Here is a 15,439-nt window from a genome sequence, read left to right as displayed (position 1 = left end):
ACATAAAACACACTGACTAAGCAGTTGGCTGTAGGAGTAACTGAGATCAATATTTTTTGTTCATCTCTATTGTATATAACAAAAACAGACATTGAATGACTTGACAGTAGGTAACTGCATACCTAGCACACTTTTGTAATCATGTACTCCTATCGCAGTTAACTGCTTCTTCCTTCCCCCATTCCTTAATATATCTGTCACAATCTCTTGTGCCTTGCCTTAAATTAGATTGTAAGTGCTTTGTGGCAAGGACTGTCTCTTACTATATATTTGTACATAGTCCAGCACAATGAGGCCCTGGTTGTGCCTTTGGGTGCTACTGTAATACATAATATAAAATAATTCCATATTAACCAATCAGTCTTCTTGCAATTGTATTGGGGTTTGCACTCTTATGTGCAACAACAACCCCCATTCCAATCATCATATAAGTGATTTTGTAACGTGGATATAGCAAAATTCTTGCAATAGTCGACTTGATTTGTAAGTATTCTAAATCCATTATATTGTATTTAAGACACGTGGAATAAGAATAAAAAGAAAGTTCATTGACTAACACCACAATGGAATGAGTAATAGCATTCTTTCCCAATGGTATTTCTCTCATATAGATAAAAATATAAATAACAAGCCTCAGGATGTTCTTATTTATTGTTCTTCCTGCTTGTTGTTAATCAAGTTAGTTTACCAGAGGTTGTGTGCCTCAAATTGTAGCGTCTCCCCAAGGAAGTCTACAGGTGCCACAAATTAGTGATAAAAATGGGATTCCTGGATTAGTAATCTCTGTTCATTTTGCCCTAGTCAGCGAACCAACACTGTTAAACAACATTAAGTAAGTGCACAAATCTTCGTATCAGAAAGGGCCCAATTCAGGCCAACAATTTTTAAGCCCTCTTTGAAATTAATCGCAAATGATTAAATCTTTATCCCTCTGTTAGTGATATTTATTAAGCACAACTATACTTGGGGGGAGGGATAGCTCAGTGGTTTGAGCATTGGTCTGCTCAACCCAAGGTTATAAACTCAATCTTTGAGGGGGCTATTTAGGGATCTGGGGCAAAAATCTATCTGGGGATTGGTCCTGCCAGTTGGACTAGATGATCTCCTGAGGTCCCTTCCAACCTTGATATTCTAATATGCCAAAATAACAAAACTGAAAGCAAAAGGATTTTACACTGTGACTCAGCTTTGCGCTTCCTGTTTTAGTAATGAACTGGATTCATAACAAAGGCCAGTGTCATCCGTTGCTTGATGGGTGCATTTCCTACCTCACTATAAATTACAGACTAGACTACATTCTTCTTGCACTTTTCCCAGGAATCTCTCTCTCGTTTCTGGCACATCCCCACCTCCCCTTTTCCCAGCTGCTCGCCTCCTGCTTCATGACTACAGGAGCGAAGGGGAACCTCCGATCCGGTCCGTGCTTTGCAAGCGCCCTGACTGGTCCCGCGGAAGCCCCACTGCCCCGAGCTCGTCTGCAGCGGCCGGGCCCCACGGAATCCCTCGTGCCCCGAGTCAGCTGTTCGCCCCAGCCCAGCTGAGCGCCGTGGAGCCTGCGCAAGGCGGAGACTGAGGCAAGGGAGGGAGAAGATGGCGGAGGCAGAGTAAGTAAGGGGGCTGTGGCGACACTTGCCCTGGGGCTGGGCACTTGCAGTGGGAGTGGCGAGGGCGTTAAGCCGGGGGGAGATACGGACTGTGCCTTCTGGGGGATGCAGCTGGGATGGGACAGAGCCGCTGCCGAGCTGTACCCCTGACTAGGCTGGTGGTGTCTTGCTGCTAAAACCTTTCCCCCTGGAGGGAGTGACTTCAAATGCCGGGTTCAGTGGGGTGGCGCCGGGGTTCCCTCTTTGGGATCCTATGTAGTGAACTCCCCCAGGCGGGAGTCAGCCCTATATTATGTGTCAGAAGGGGCCACGTCCACATCCGGCCCTGGGTACGGGTCAGATGCTGCTCTCTGGGCACACAAGCCCCTTGTTGACTGGGGCAGGAATTGTATACGTCTGTCCAAGGGCAGAATTTGGCCCTAAATGATTAATAACAATGTGCTGCTTCATATCGGGCCCAGTCCCAGTCACTAAAAGTTGTTGCCACCCGACAGCCGACTTCTTGGCGTATGCAGGGCCGGATTAACTCTCCTGTGGGCCTGGGGCTATTAGATTTTGTGGGGCCCCTGTATACAAGTCTTTTTCCTAATTTAAAACAAAATGACCACAATTATGGCATCGAGGTTATTAACGCTATACTAAACTCGGCTTTTAATTAACATAAAGCCGTTCTGTGGTTACATTTCAGTCTTAAAACATGTAGAATATAGTTAAGTTAATTCAAAATAGCCTACTTCTTATCTTAGAACAGCTGTTATATTAGTTTCTTTCTGGGAAGGAGTTTGGGTGCAGCAGGAGGCTGCAGGCTGGGGCAGCGGGTTGGGGTGCAGGAGCGGGTGAGGGGTGCGGGCTCTGGGAGGGAGTTTGGTGCAGGTGAGGATTCTGACCTGGGGCAGGGGGTTGGGGTGCAGGGTCTGGGAGGGAGTTTGATGCAGGAGGGGGCTCTGGGCTGTGGCAGAGTGTTGTGGTGCAGGAGAGGGTGAGGGGTGCGGGCTCTGGGAGGGAGTTTGGAGCAGGCGGGGATTCTGACTTGGTGCAGGAGGGGGTGCAGGGTCTGGGAGGGAATTTGGGTGCAGGAGGGGATTGTGATTTGGGGTAAGGGTTGTGAGGTACAAGCTACAGTCGGGAGGCACTCACCACAGGTGGCTCCCAGCTGTCGGCGCAGCAGGGCTCAGGCAGGCTGCATGCCGTGGCCCCACGCCGCTCCCGGAAGCGGCCGGCTACTGGCATGTCTCTGCGTGCCCCAAAGGTGAGGGGGACAGCATGTCTCTGTGCGCTGCCCGCGCCACCCCGCAGCTCCCATTGGCCGGAACTGGCCAATGGGAGCTGCAGGGATGGTGCTGGGGGCATGGGCAGCACGCAGAGCCATCTCTTTCCCCCCCGCTACCTGGGGCTGCAGGGACATGCCAGCAGCCGGCCACTTCCGGGAGCAGTGTGAGGCCACGGCATGCCGGCAACCTGCCTGGGCCCTGCTGCGCCAGGGCCCCCCTTAGTCCCTGTGTTAATCCGGCCCTGGGCCTATGTGATCTTCGGACAACAGGCATCTCTCTGAAAAATCCACCACCCGCAGCAGATGCTCTAGTTGGCAGACTAATGAAGGTCTGAATTCACCTTGCCATCTAGCTACTCTCTTATCTCTGAACGTGTGCCAGAGCCACCGTGGCAGGCTGTAGTGGAAAAACTTGCACTGCTATTGTTTGTCCTGAACCTGTTCTGTTCTATGTTTTTGCTTTCCAGGGCTGTCAGGCTGGTACGTCTCATAAGCACTACATTGACTTAAAAAAAGCCTTCAAATTAATCCAAAATGATTCAGAGTCTCCTTCCAAATGAATGGGACTTGCAAGGCCAGGAATCAGTAAGGAGCAGGACAGGGAAAGCTGCATAATTATTGGTGCGGTGCCTGAGTGGTTAAGGTGCTTGACTGCAATCCCGAAGGTTGTCTCGGGTTCAAGTCTAACTTGATCTCACACTGAAAGGCCACTTCCAGTTCACTCAGCTGCAAACTGGGTACCTGATCCATTGGATTAGGGCAGTCAAAGTCAGTCTGATGTGATGCTGACCACATCACTCCCTTGTGTACTGTTGGCTAGGAAACTGACATGCCTTAACCACCGCAGCATGAGAAGCTATTGATTTGGAGGAACTTTGACTTGGCTTTGAGGTGAAGTTCCTGGATTTTAATGTCATGAGAGAAACTTAGTCCTTGTCTACATTAGAAAACTCCCTCGGTGTCAAAATGGTAGCTTTTCATTTCCCGGTTCTCATCACCTGGTGCTAGATTTTTAGTTTAAGAAACTCAGTCTTCTTTTCCACTCCACCATGTTCTGCATAACATCTATATATTGCATACGAATAGTTTATTTGTGGGATTCACACAAATGAGCCTTATTGATTAGCTCAACTGGTAAATTTTGGAGCAGTTTCAGGATGCTTTTCCTGTTAGAGACATTGCAGTGACTGGAAAAAAATCTCAGGTAATAATTTAATTATTGTACATGACTCCCAAAGCCTTCACGTGGCACAGTTTCCCCTCACTAAAAAGTTTGAGTTGAAGTGGTGTGCCACAGAAGGGATAAACTGGAGCCGAGCCTGTCTTGTAAAGGTGCCAGCTCTGTAGCTTTCCTGCGTTGTTACAGCTTTGAATATCCATTTTCAAGAGGTGATGGCACAGCAATGTTGTAGGGTCAAATTGTAAACTGTGGTGGCGTTATTCAGACCTGGATGGAAGCTTTGGATAAAATGTAACTGATTTTGATTAATGTGTGTATATATAGGCACACACTCTTCCCACACCCACAGCTGTAACTTCCCTCAGAAATCTTAATCTCCACAATTAATACAGGAGGCACAGTAATAATACATTGCAAAAACATAGGATCTTGGTGCTTTTTAAAGATTGGTCAGTTGTTGTCCCTTATTTATAGGTGGGGAAACTGAGGAACAGAGGTAAATTGATTCCCCTTAAAATCACACAGCAAATCAATGGCAGAACCAGGAGTAGAACCTAGGAGTCCTGTGTCCTCGTTGCCTGCTCTTAACCAATACACCATGCTGCTAATTCAAGGCAAAGCACTCGCTGCTGTAAACATGTTCATACTCTATACGTGCCTCTGCACTAGGGAATTCCTTTCCTTGCTCTGAGCGGTCAAGGTGACACTGGTAAAAATGTTTGGTCCACAGCAGAGTTTGCCCGGTTAATAGCACCACTGCAGCTGCACTGTTGCTGTAAAACAAGTAATTTCCTGCCATGGGCAGGAAATTTCCTGCCTGTGATTGGTTGATGAATGTTGCCAGTTGTTTCATAAATCATTGTCTGCTGAATTATTTTAATATTGTGTATGCTGGCATCATTAAACTCCATCCATACTACTGCCAATATGTTTTCTCTAGTAACTAATAATAATAATACCAAGCTGTATATAACATTTTTCAGCAGTAGGTCTCAAAGCACTTACAAAGGAGATCAGTATCATTATCCCCATTGTACAGACGAGGAAACCGAGGCACAGGTAGGTGAAGTGACTTGCCATTAGCAGGTGAGGTGATTTTGGGCAGAGCCAAGAATAGAAGCCAGATCTCCAGAGGCCCAGTCCAGAGTTCTACATAGAAGGCCACACTGCTCCCCAGTGTTGACCCTTCAATCCCATGCTTTTTATTTTACTTATTTAAGCAATGACATATTCTTACTTGGAACTTCAGTGCTTGCGCTAGAGGTCCATGGCTTATCCCACTAATCAGATTTGATAATGTTTTGCTGCTGCTCTTGCTGTCTTCTCATTTTGTATGATGCTCATTACCTTGCCCTGCTCTCCTCTTTCCCCCTCTTTAGGGGCAAGAGTGACATGACATTGCAGTGGCAGCGGTGAGATAAACAGCAGTGAGATAAAAAAAAAGTCTTAGTCATTTAAGATGTTGCTGCTCCATTCTAGATAACTAAAAATGTAATGGAGATTTATCATCTGGGCCATCATGCCAGAGCTGCATCAGATCTGGTAGTGTTGTAAATTTCGCACTAGTGTAAATGACTACACAAGATGCAGGAGGACAGAAAAGTAGGCCCTCTGTAGCCACAATAATGGCAGCATTTCAAGTTCACAAACCTGGGTCGCACACTTAACCATTCACAAGTGTAGTCCTATTGGAGTGATTACGACTGTCCACATGAGTAAATTGATGCCCAAATCCACAAGAATGAAGTTCTATATGGATAGGGCAACACTTTTTTATGTGGCCTCTTTGGTAACCCTCTCAAAAAGTATGGATTTCTGCCTAGCCGTGGATCATAAGACCGTATTGAAGACCGTATGGTGTGCTCTAGGAATGGAATGGGGAAACAAGGAGTCTTCTGCTTCTGTCTCTATCCATGTGGCCATGAGTAAGCATTATCGAAAGCTGCCACTAGTTGGCCGTTTCAAATTTAAAAACAATGTTTGTTTTCTTTAAAGTTCCAGGTGGCTAAACTGTCCATGTCCTACATGAATGGGATGTTGAATCCACGTAAAACAATAGTTTTGATAGATGGTTTTAAAAAAGATGCTTGGGAAGGAAATTCTGCCATTCATATCTAGTGTGTACAGAGCTGGGCATGTATGTATGGAGTGCTCTGATGCTGATGGGAAGGTGGAGTTTCTTTACCTCTTTGCACTGTTTGTTTTGTAGCTGAGAATCATTTTTCTTAACACACTATTACAATTTTAATGAAATCTGTGTTGCCTTCATGAGAATTTCTGTGTAATGGGATTGTGTGCTCTTCTAGCTTTCAAAGACTCGCCTTCTCAATTATTACAAAGGTTGTTGGCTCCACCCTGCAAATTTTTTCTCAAATTTCATTTCCCCACTCTACACTGTGAGCTTTTTACTGGCTTCTTTTGAAGATCAAAGAAGTGTGTAACTCCACAGCTGCCTTGAAACTAGATGCCTCGTTCTCTTCTGAGCCACCTACACCCTGGTACCACTTCATTGTCTTCTTTCACATCAGAGTCCTCACAAACTCAGTTTTCTCTGAAGCAGGCGCCTCCTCCTGAGTAGTTTTTATTTCCTGTTCTTGCGCCATATGGTCCCACATCATCAGCCATGCTGTCCCACTCCTTCTCGGGTTTGGTTTTTCTCCCCCCTCCAAAGTATGTAAAGCTGTTGCTAAAACTTTATTTTTAGCAGCATATTCATCAGCTTAACGCATGATTGTAGACAGAACTGCAATAGCATTGTTGCACAAAGAGCTAGTTCTGTTGAGGTTTGCCTTCTTCAGAAGGTAAATTCTATCTTCTGCAAATTCAGAAAAGCTTGACTTATTTTTAAATATATTTTTTAACAGATTAAAATACATTTTTGTAAAAATGTCTTTTTTTTTTTTCCAGCTGTGTCTATTGTTTTCACAGGGTTTGGGGTACGTCCTAAATTGGGAGAGTTAAAATACCGACTACAAGTGGATCCTCCCCAGTCACACTGGTGGATATTGCCTCGTGCGTCATGGCAGAAAGCGATGCAGCACCAACCATATCAAAAAAGTGTGGTCCATACATTTCATCTGTAACCAGTCATGGCATAAACTTGGTGATTCGTGGATTAGTGCTGTTTTTTATTGGCGTGTTTCTTGCATTAGTATTAAACTTGCTACAGATTCAGAGAAATGTCACGCTCTTTCCACCAGATGTGATCACAAGCATCTTCTCTTCAGCTTGGTGGGTACCACCTTGCTGTGGCACAGCCTCAGGTAATGTCAGAAGGTGCCAACTGTCTGTATGTTTCGTGTGGGTGTGGGTTGGGGTGGTAGTGAGGAAATTAAAAATCCTTCATTAATAGAAAAATATGGAAGATTTAAAATTTTGGATCTAGTCCTGCTCCCTTTCCCATCTATCTGTTTCCTCTCCAAAAGATCTTTGTACATTTTTACAGAAGTTGTAGGGTGAATCATAGAATCGTAGAAATGTAGGACTGGAAAGGACCTTGATAGGTCATGTAGTCCAGTCCCCTGCACTGAGGCAGGACTAAATATTAGCCCTGCTGTGCTGAATTCTTGAGTCAGAAGATTATGCTCAGTTTTCAGGATTAGGAATACAGAGTTTGGCAATCCACTGAAATCCATAGGATTGTAACCTTGAGGCTAGATTACTGCCATGCCCTTTGTGGGCAACTCTGGAAAGGAACCTGGAGATCCCAGTTTTTGCAGCATGGAGTAGTTTGCCTTGTCTGGTGTAAGCTGTAATGAGAGTATGCCATTTTTGCCCCAGCTTCCTGTTTGCTTCTGAGTGCGGGTCAAGGTGCAGGTTTAGACCTGTAAAGCTCCACGTGGTCTGGAACGCAGCTGTCCCCCTATATCCTAAGGAGATATAGGCACAAGGTGCTGCTTTGCTCTTGTCAGTGGTACATTGTTAACAATGGATGTCCTCTGAAATCTGCTCCCTTTAAAAGTCTGACAGAGTTTGGGCTTCAGAACACAGTGTAAGACCTTTCCCATGGGTCAATATAACACTTTACCAGTGGATTATTCTGAGCAGCTGGATGGGGGAATTCTATTATAAGTAGACCTTTTATTTTAAAGACAGTATCTTCCTTGAGCTCGATTTTAATGAGAGTGAGGAGTCCATTTGCCTCTTTGGGTGGTAATACAAATCAGTAAACTTACCTTTGGTCTATTGGGCACTACTGGCATCAAGGTTTTGCTAAAGGTAATTTTTAAGTCGAATATTTTATCTAATTACTTTTCTTTTGGTATGGTGTTGAATCATTTCACCACAGATTTCATAGAAGAGCCTGATCTGAGAGGAAACTGTCCAAATAGCTGTCTCAATATGTCAGTTTTGTTCTCTCTGTCTTTGGAATATTTTGGTCACAGTTATATACTTGTATCTGTAAGTTGCCTGTCTAACATAGCTCTTATTCTCTAATCTTGCTGCTATGGTATCCTGTATTTGCTGCATATTTTTTTATGTTTAAATTGGTTGTCTTGACATAGAGCTCATGAGGAGTTTGATTTACTGATAGAGCAGTTTGATTTGGCCATCTCGAAGGATTTTTTCTTTCCTATTTGTAGCGGGGCTCAGCTATCCAACAACATATCTATTATGTCTTTTTACAGTAAGTGATCTCAGGTTTGTTTTGTAAAAGAGAATACATGGATGTAGCTCTGTAAAATTATCTGTTAGTAAGATGGGCTTTTTGTGTCCATGGGACAAGGGGAGAGGGGAAACAGGCTCTGAAAAGATTTAAAGGGTCCGCAGTATGCCTACTGTTCTCATTTAGTTACACACCATGCTCCCACACTATTTTCAGTGCACAGTCTACTACAGTTGTTTCTACCTAAAGGATTTGTTCTGGGGGTTGAAATGACAGTGTCCCATTTGCAATAGTGTCGCTCTCTTAGCAAGCAATGGACCATTACATACCTACAAACTCTTTACCAGGCAACTCTAAGGTTCAGGCTTTGTCACAGTCTTGAGGTGACAAGCTGAGCTTCTATGCTGAAATTGACTTACAAGGTTGCATGTTCTTAATCCATTTCTTCCAGCTTTAAATGCTACAGTATCTCTTTGTAGGAATGTTTCACAATTCTTCCTCTCCTGCTCTTGTCTGTCTAGCATACAAGTGCTACCTGAGGGAATAGTGTTTGCAACCTACTCAAGACGATCTGCTGGATAACTCATGTGTTGTTCTGCTACCCATACCTACACAATCTAATTGACATTAATATGTCTCTGGGGTATGACTTCCCCCTCTCCATCACCCCCAGTAAACAGATCTGCAAAACTACAATATTTGTAATTCTTTGACGGACCCCTTAGGCATTAGGCCTAGTTTACTCATCCTAAAGACACAAATTAAGAGAGATTTTTCATAGCCATCCATCAGTGCTATTTGCGGAGACTTTTTTAATTTACCGCTGTTAGCCATCAGTTGGGCCCCACATCCTCAGCTAGAATGCTGGTTACATGGCAATTTCTGATGCTGCTTCACTGGTGATTTTTCATTTATTTCTTAAACCCTGTAGATCAGGTTCCTCTCTGGCACGTGGAAAACATCTCCTGTGAGATGCATCCAACCTACCACCATAATAGGTGTTAGAATTCAAAGCTGCCTCCTTAGCCCCTGCTTCTTACATACTAAAACAGCGTAACACTAAACTTTCACGTGTGCCTCCCAGCTGGGGTGAGAATTGTCTTTATAGGTGGAACTACGGTATAGTGAGTGTTTAAGGAAAAGTATTGACAATGTTTAGAAAATCCCACTTTTAGTTTATTTTCACCCCTTCCTGGTATTATGCACCAGCGCAAAGCTGTTTTTTTATATATATATATAGAGAGAGAGAGAGAGAGAGAGATACACCTATCTCATAGAGCTGGAAGGGACCCCAAAAGGTCATCGAGTCCAGCCCCCTGCATTCACTAGCAGGACCAAGTACTGATTTTGCCCCAGATCCCTAAGTGGCTCCCTCAAGGATTGAACTCACAACCCTGGGTTTAGCAGGCCAATGCTCAAACCACTGAGCTATCCCTCCTTGTGGCTGAAGATGCTGCAAGGGAATTTTAAATTACAAACATATAGCTGTTTTCATTGAATTTTAAGGCAGCCGTTTAATAATAACTTATGTTTTGGGCCTAAACTATCTGAAATGCCTTCCTTTTTATTTTTAAATCTTGACAGTGTTTGAAAAATATTTGTTTTTTATGGTTGCAGAACCACCTTGGTCTAGATTGTCTCTAGTGCAGCTAAGTATTGCAGATGCTTTAATTGTTAATTTTTCTTTCATATTTCCACAGCTGTGATTGGGTTGTTGTATCCCTGCATGGACAGACATCTGGGAGAGCCACATAAATTTAAGAGAGAATGGTCCAGTGTAATGCGATGTGTAGCAGTCTTTGTGGGTATCAATCATGCTAGTGCTGTATCCTTCTATGTGGTAATGAAGTTTGCAGTAACAAATTCTGGTGAACCAAAGGTTAAATAGCTGCTCACAATGTAACTGTTTCTAAAATATGATGTATAAAGTTTTAAAAGGACATACAGAGTGTAGCTTAGAGTTAAAACTGTTATAGAATGTCAGTAGCTGCACTAGTTAATGAAGGTTATGCATATAAGTTTCTAGAAATACCACTTAAACTGAAATCTCTCACCTTGTTTTTTTAAATCTATGTTTGTGTCTTTTTTAGAGTTATTCAAGTACATATGGGAAAGGAGTTTATGCTCTGAGAAATTTTTAAGGTTGCTCTTCTTGCACTTATTGTAAACTCAATACAGTTACAGTTTTAAAGACCAAACTTCACATGTGCAGCAGCATCAATGAAGAGTGTGCACTTTGCTAAGCACGGGAAAAAATTGGTAGGAAAAAATACTTGGCATTGGTTATTCATGGATCTCAAAGCATTTTACAAAAGCGAATAAGCATTATTATCCCTATTTTACAGCCGGGGGACTGAGATGCAGATAGGCTAAGTGACATGCCTTAGAATATGCAGAAAGGAGAGAAGTTACAAGTGAATCGATGTGGCATGATGTGAAATACATCATTTTTCTGCCGAATTCTCAAAAAATCCATGTACACCTTTACACTAGACTAATACTAGCCCCAGATGAAGGAGTCATGATTCCCAGAAGCCCATTGGACAAAAACATGTCCTCAGAATGGACTGTGATGCCTCACTGGCAACCCATGAGCAGTTGTGCTTTGTGTCATCGTGTATAGGATCGCCCTCTCCAAGTTAAGGCAATTGACTAGTCTACCAAACCCAGACTCAAAGATAAGTAATTAAAAGAAAAATTTAAGAATCTCTAGAAGGCTCATTCTTTCATCTTTAGCATCAGGTCCCAGACTATGGTCTGCAGAGAATTGCTGGTGATGTGGTGCAAACTCCCTGGCCATGTGGTGCTGGCTCTCTTTTTTGTTTCCAGCTGAAAGAGAACCAGAAGAGAGAGAATGGATGAAATGAGATGCCAAAGGAAGGCATGGAAAATGGGCTGCGTTCCCATTCAAGTGGCCTTACCTTTGGATGGATATTGTTCTTTTCCCACAATACCCCATCCTATCTAGTGTGGCCAGAAAAGTTGGAGCTATCAAAGCTAGGGTCTGCTAATATCCTCTTGCGGGCCTCAGTTCTCCCATATTTGAAGACGTGTCCATCTGGTCTCGTGGATGCCACCAACTTCTGACCATCCCCTGACTGTGGGCACATTCAGATACAGGACCCTAAGAAATTCTGACATGTTTCTTGAAAATTGAGTGGTGAACTCCTCATGAGTCAGATTACTTTCAGCAAACACCTCTGCAGTTTGCTATCAGCCATTCCACATTTTTAAGGAAGCAATGCCTCTTCCATAGCTATTATTAGTGTAGCAACTCTACTTGCTTCTAAGTGGCTTCCTGAAAAGCCTGAGCTTCAGTTCATCTCACTTTAAAATAGCAGCATTTGATCTGACTTTGATCCTTGTGTCTGTCACTCTCTCTCTGTTACCGTCCAGTTTACCCCATTTCTTGTTAGACTACTCCACTAGATCTTTCTCCAGGCCGGTGGATTCCTGTGGTTGAGACCAGGACAACATTTTAACCTATACATTTGTCATCCCCTAAATCTAAGTTTAGGCTTATGAATGTTAACGATCTCTCTTTAACGGTACTTTCTTACAGAGATGTTGAGAAAATGAATTAGTTGATATTTGTAAAGTGTTTTGAAGAGGGCAAAGTGCTACAAAAGTGTCTAGGATTATTAATTTATCATATTTGCATAGCTGTAGCTTTTTAAAAAGCAAACAAGATTCTGAATAAATGTTTTACTGGATAAAAATACTATTCTAATTAAAAACATATAATAGTTATTGAAATTAAATATATTTTGTTTTTCCAAATGACCTTATTTCAATAGGCAACAACATAAGATATATGGCATTTTGGCAATTTAATGTTAGATTTAAGGCTTTAACCTTAGGATATTAAAGGAGCAACAGGTGAGGCTGGACTATTGTTGGTACTTCTTCATCTGAACAGTAATATTTTTACAGTAAATCTGTCAAAAAATCTGATATTCTACTTAATTTCTGTCTAGTCTCCTTGTACTTTAAAACAATTGTACAGTTTGTAGCAAAGTCCTGAGACAACATTGTGGGTTTAAAAAAATACTGTAAACATAACATAACATTTTAAGTAAATATTTTTATTAACACAGATAAAATAATACTTTAAAATTATTATTATAATATTCTGATACCATTTAGTTGTATTAAATGAAGAGAGCCGTGTTTATGCAAGAGCTAGGTGGTGTTATTATGTAGGACTGTGTTATTTTTCAGGTCAAAAGTTAGTTAATGAAGTAAATATTATTGAACTTCACCTGAAGTTGGCACTTTAAAACTGATCCTTAACAAATGACCACAGAAAGTGGATTTTGCCAACAACATACAGTTGTCTCTTACACTAGCAGCGCTTTCAATTGGACTATGGTGGACCTTTGATAGATCACGAAGTGGCTTTGGTCTTGGAATAGGAATTGCTTTTCTGGCCACCTTGGTATCACAGCTTCTGGTCTACAATGGGGTTTACCAGTGAGTCTTTATTTTTCTTCTGGTTAAGTGGTGTTCATGTTAGATTAGTAAACAAGAACATTGAAGGTAGATCTGACTTAACTTGAGCCCTGAACTTGCTAAGACTTAAACACATGTGTAACTTTACTTTAATTGGACTATACATGTGAGTGCTTATGTGTGTGTAAGACTGAGATTTTGGTTTGGAGTTCTAAAACTGCTACATTACCAACAGCAAAACAACCTGGATCAAACAGAGAAAGGATATTGGAATGAATGGATGGATGGGTAGTAAATTTGATATTTGCAGTAAGAAATCAAACTTTCTACTACAAGTGTGTGTATCTTTAGGCTAATCTATTCCCATATCCAAATTTCTCAGTATGTCTATCTCTGTGCCTAACTTTAAAAGTATACGTTTTTTTGAAGAAAGGATTGTGCACAGGGTTAAGTTCAGTGTTGGCAGTAAACAGATAATAATGCAAACTTGTATTCCTTTCTAGATATACATCTCCAGATTTCCTTTATGTTCGTTCCTGGTTACCATGTATATTTTTTGCTGGTGGCATTACTGTGGGGAACATTGGTAGGCAGCTGGCAATGGTAAGTTAGGGTTTATTTTATTTTTTGGGGGGTACGGAGCTTGTATTGTCTGGTTTTAAAAGATTCTTTCCTAATAAACACCAACCAGTTATTCAAATTGCAAATGTGGACTAAGATGGGAGTCCAGAGACAGTGCTTTTCAGTTTGGTCAGCATGTCCCTGCCACCAGCAGACGTTCTGTCCGCTGCTGAGTGCCCCACATATCCTAAAGGGTTCCCCATTTCATTGTGTTCATTCCATTCTGTACGCGCACAAGCCTTTGCAGGATTAAGGCCTAAATAAGAACACCATGTTTGGGGGGAGGAAAGCTGCATAAGCTCCAAGTTAATAGCTAATGTACTTAGGCTCTCTTTTGCTATGCAAGGAGGTACAGAATGCTAGCACTCTGTGCATAGATTGTGTACAAAATGCTTACTACAGAACTGTAGTTGGTGAGGGTACCCTGAAAAGCCTGGGAGTTTGGGGGCCTGAACTGATCTGGGGGAAAGTGTGGGTAGAGCTGTTGTGTCAGTTGCTATGTAGATCCCTCCCTTTCACAGCTGTCTAACTCAGAACTTCATTGTATAAATCCTTGTTCTCAAATAATTTTCACTCTCTTTGGTTGTTTTGCAGTATGAATGCAAAGTCATTGCAGAAAAATCTCACCAGGACTGAGGAAAAGCAAAATACATCTTTTATACAGGAAAATATATGACAAACAACTGTCGGAAGAACATGCTATAAGGAACATTTTGACTATAAAATTGCCAAAATGCAGTTCCCCCCACCCTCCCCCTTGAATGGTACACGTTATTGCAATCTGTGATTGCTGCTTCTGTAAGTCCGTTAGAAACCTTGGTGTCTGATTCCTGTGAAGTAACACTCGTATGCAATACATTTGACAATATTTGTTCATAGACAGGATTGTTTTTTTGCCAATCTAAACTAGGTTTACCATCTTTTTCCACAATGTTTCAGTGCCAAACAGACCTTTGAGTTACTGTACTGTAGCTGAAAATTCTGCGTCAGTTTTTCTAGGCAATTTGGGGAATTGAAGTTTTTGATAGTTTAGCAAAAGCCAGAGAATTCAGAATTAAGGCTGAAGATATTGCAACTCATGCTGGTAGCTAGTCATAAACATGCCTTTTCCCCTGAACAGAATCACAGCCTTGCTACTGATTAATGAAGACACGCATCACCTAGGGCCAGATTCTGACACTACTAGTCATGCTGAGTAATACCTTACTCTACAAGTAGTCTGGCTGAAGTCTGTGGGACTAGTGGGTGGGGGAAGGTTCTATTTTAGGTATGTGTATGGCCCCATTTGTGTAATATCTAAGTGTCTCAAACTCTATAATGTATTTATCCTCACTACCCCCACTGTGAGACAGGAAGCATTTTATAGATGGGGAACTGAGGCACAGAGAGGCTAAATTTCTTGCCCAAGGTTCACACAGGAAATCTGTGGCAGAGCAGGGACTTGATCCCAGGTCTTCCAAGACGGAGGTTATTGCACTAACCACTTCTCTTTCTGTCAGTGTGTGTGTTGGAATCTGGCCTATATTTTGGGGCTTACCCCCAGTTTCCCTTTTTGGCTTTGCAATTCCCCCTTCAGATTATAGGGCAAACTCACCTTTGCTTCAAATAGACACCCACCTGATTGATTTAAGTTGACTTCTGCCTGATTATGCCAGCAGTGAATTAGGCCTGGAACGTCCCCACCTCTTGTTTCTTGACTTCCATCA

General features: G+C 42.4%; 1 protein-coding gene across 2 annotated transcripts; it reads left to right on the top strand.

Annotated features, from left to right (window-relative positions):
• Positions 1–1,546: 1,546 nt before the first annotated feature.
• Positions 1,547–14,444, top strand: INSIG2 (insulin induced gene 2). 2 transcript variants are annotated; one of them, XM_065413112.1, is made up of 6 exons: positions 1,547–1,604; positions 6,962–7,317; positions 10,361–10,485; positions 12,967–13,133; positions 13,616–13,715; positions 14,328–14,444. In XM_065413112.1, exons 2-6 carry the CDS (start codon positions 7,074–7,076, stop codon positions 14,367–14,369), a joined length of 678 nt encoding a protein of 225 aa, XP_065269184.1. In that variant the 5' UTR covers positions 1,547–1,604; positions 6,962–7,073; the 3' UTR covers positions 14,370–14,444. The 2 variants fall into 2 exon arrangements, with proteins under 2 accessions (XP_065269184.1, XP_065269185.1); XM_065413113.1 differs by having other exon boundaries at positions 1,562–1,604; positions 6,983–7,317.
• Positions 14,445–15,439: the final 995 nt, after the last annotated feature.

Source organism: Emys orbicularis, chromosome 11, assembly GCF_028017835.1.
Source record: "Emys orbicularis isolate rEmyOrb1 chromosome 11, rEmyOrb1.hap1, whole genome shotgun sequence".
NCBI lineage: Eukaryota > Metazoa > Chordata > Testudines > Emydidae > Emys > Emys orbicularis.
Note: the sequence above shows the minus strand (reverse complement) of the source record. Positions and strands in the feature narration are given on the sequence as shown.

Bases quoted from the DNA above. Each gene is read 5' to 3' on its own strand.
- INSIG2 (XM_065413112.1), top strand. From the start codon at position 7,074: ATGGCAGAAAGCGATGCAGCACCAACCATATCAAAAAAGTGTGGTCCA. The intron at 7,318-10,360 runs GTAATGTCAGAA...ATATTTCCACAG, and splicing joins TTGCTGTGGCACAGCCTCAG to CTGTGATTGGGTTGTTGTAT. The intron at 13,134-13,615 runs GTGAGTCTTTAT...ATTCCTTTCTAG, and splicing joins GTCTACAATGGGGTTTACCA to ATATACATCTCCAGATTTCC.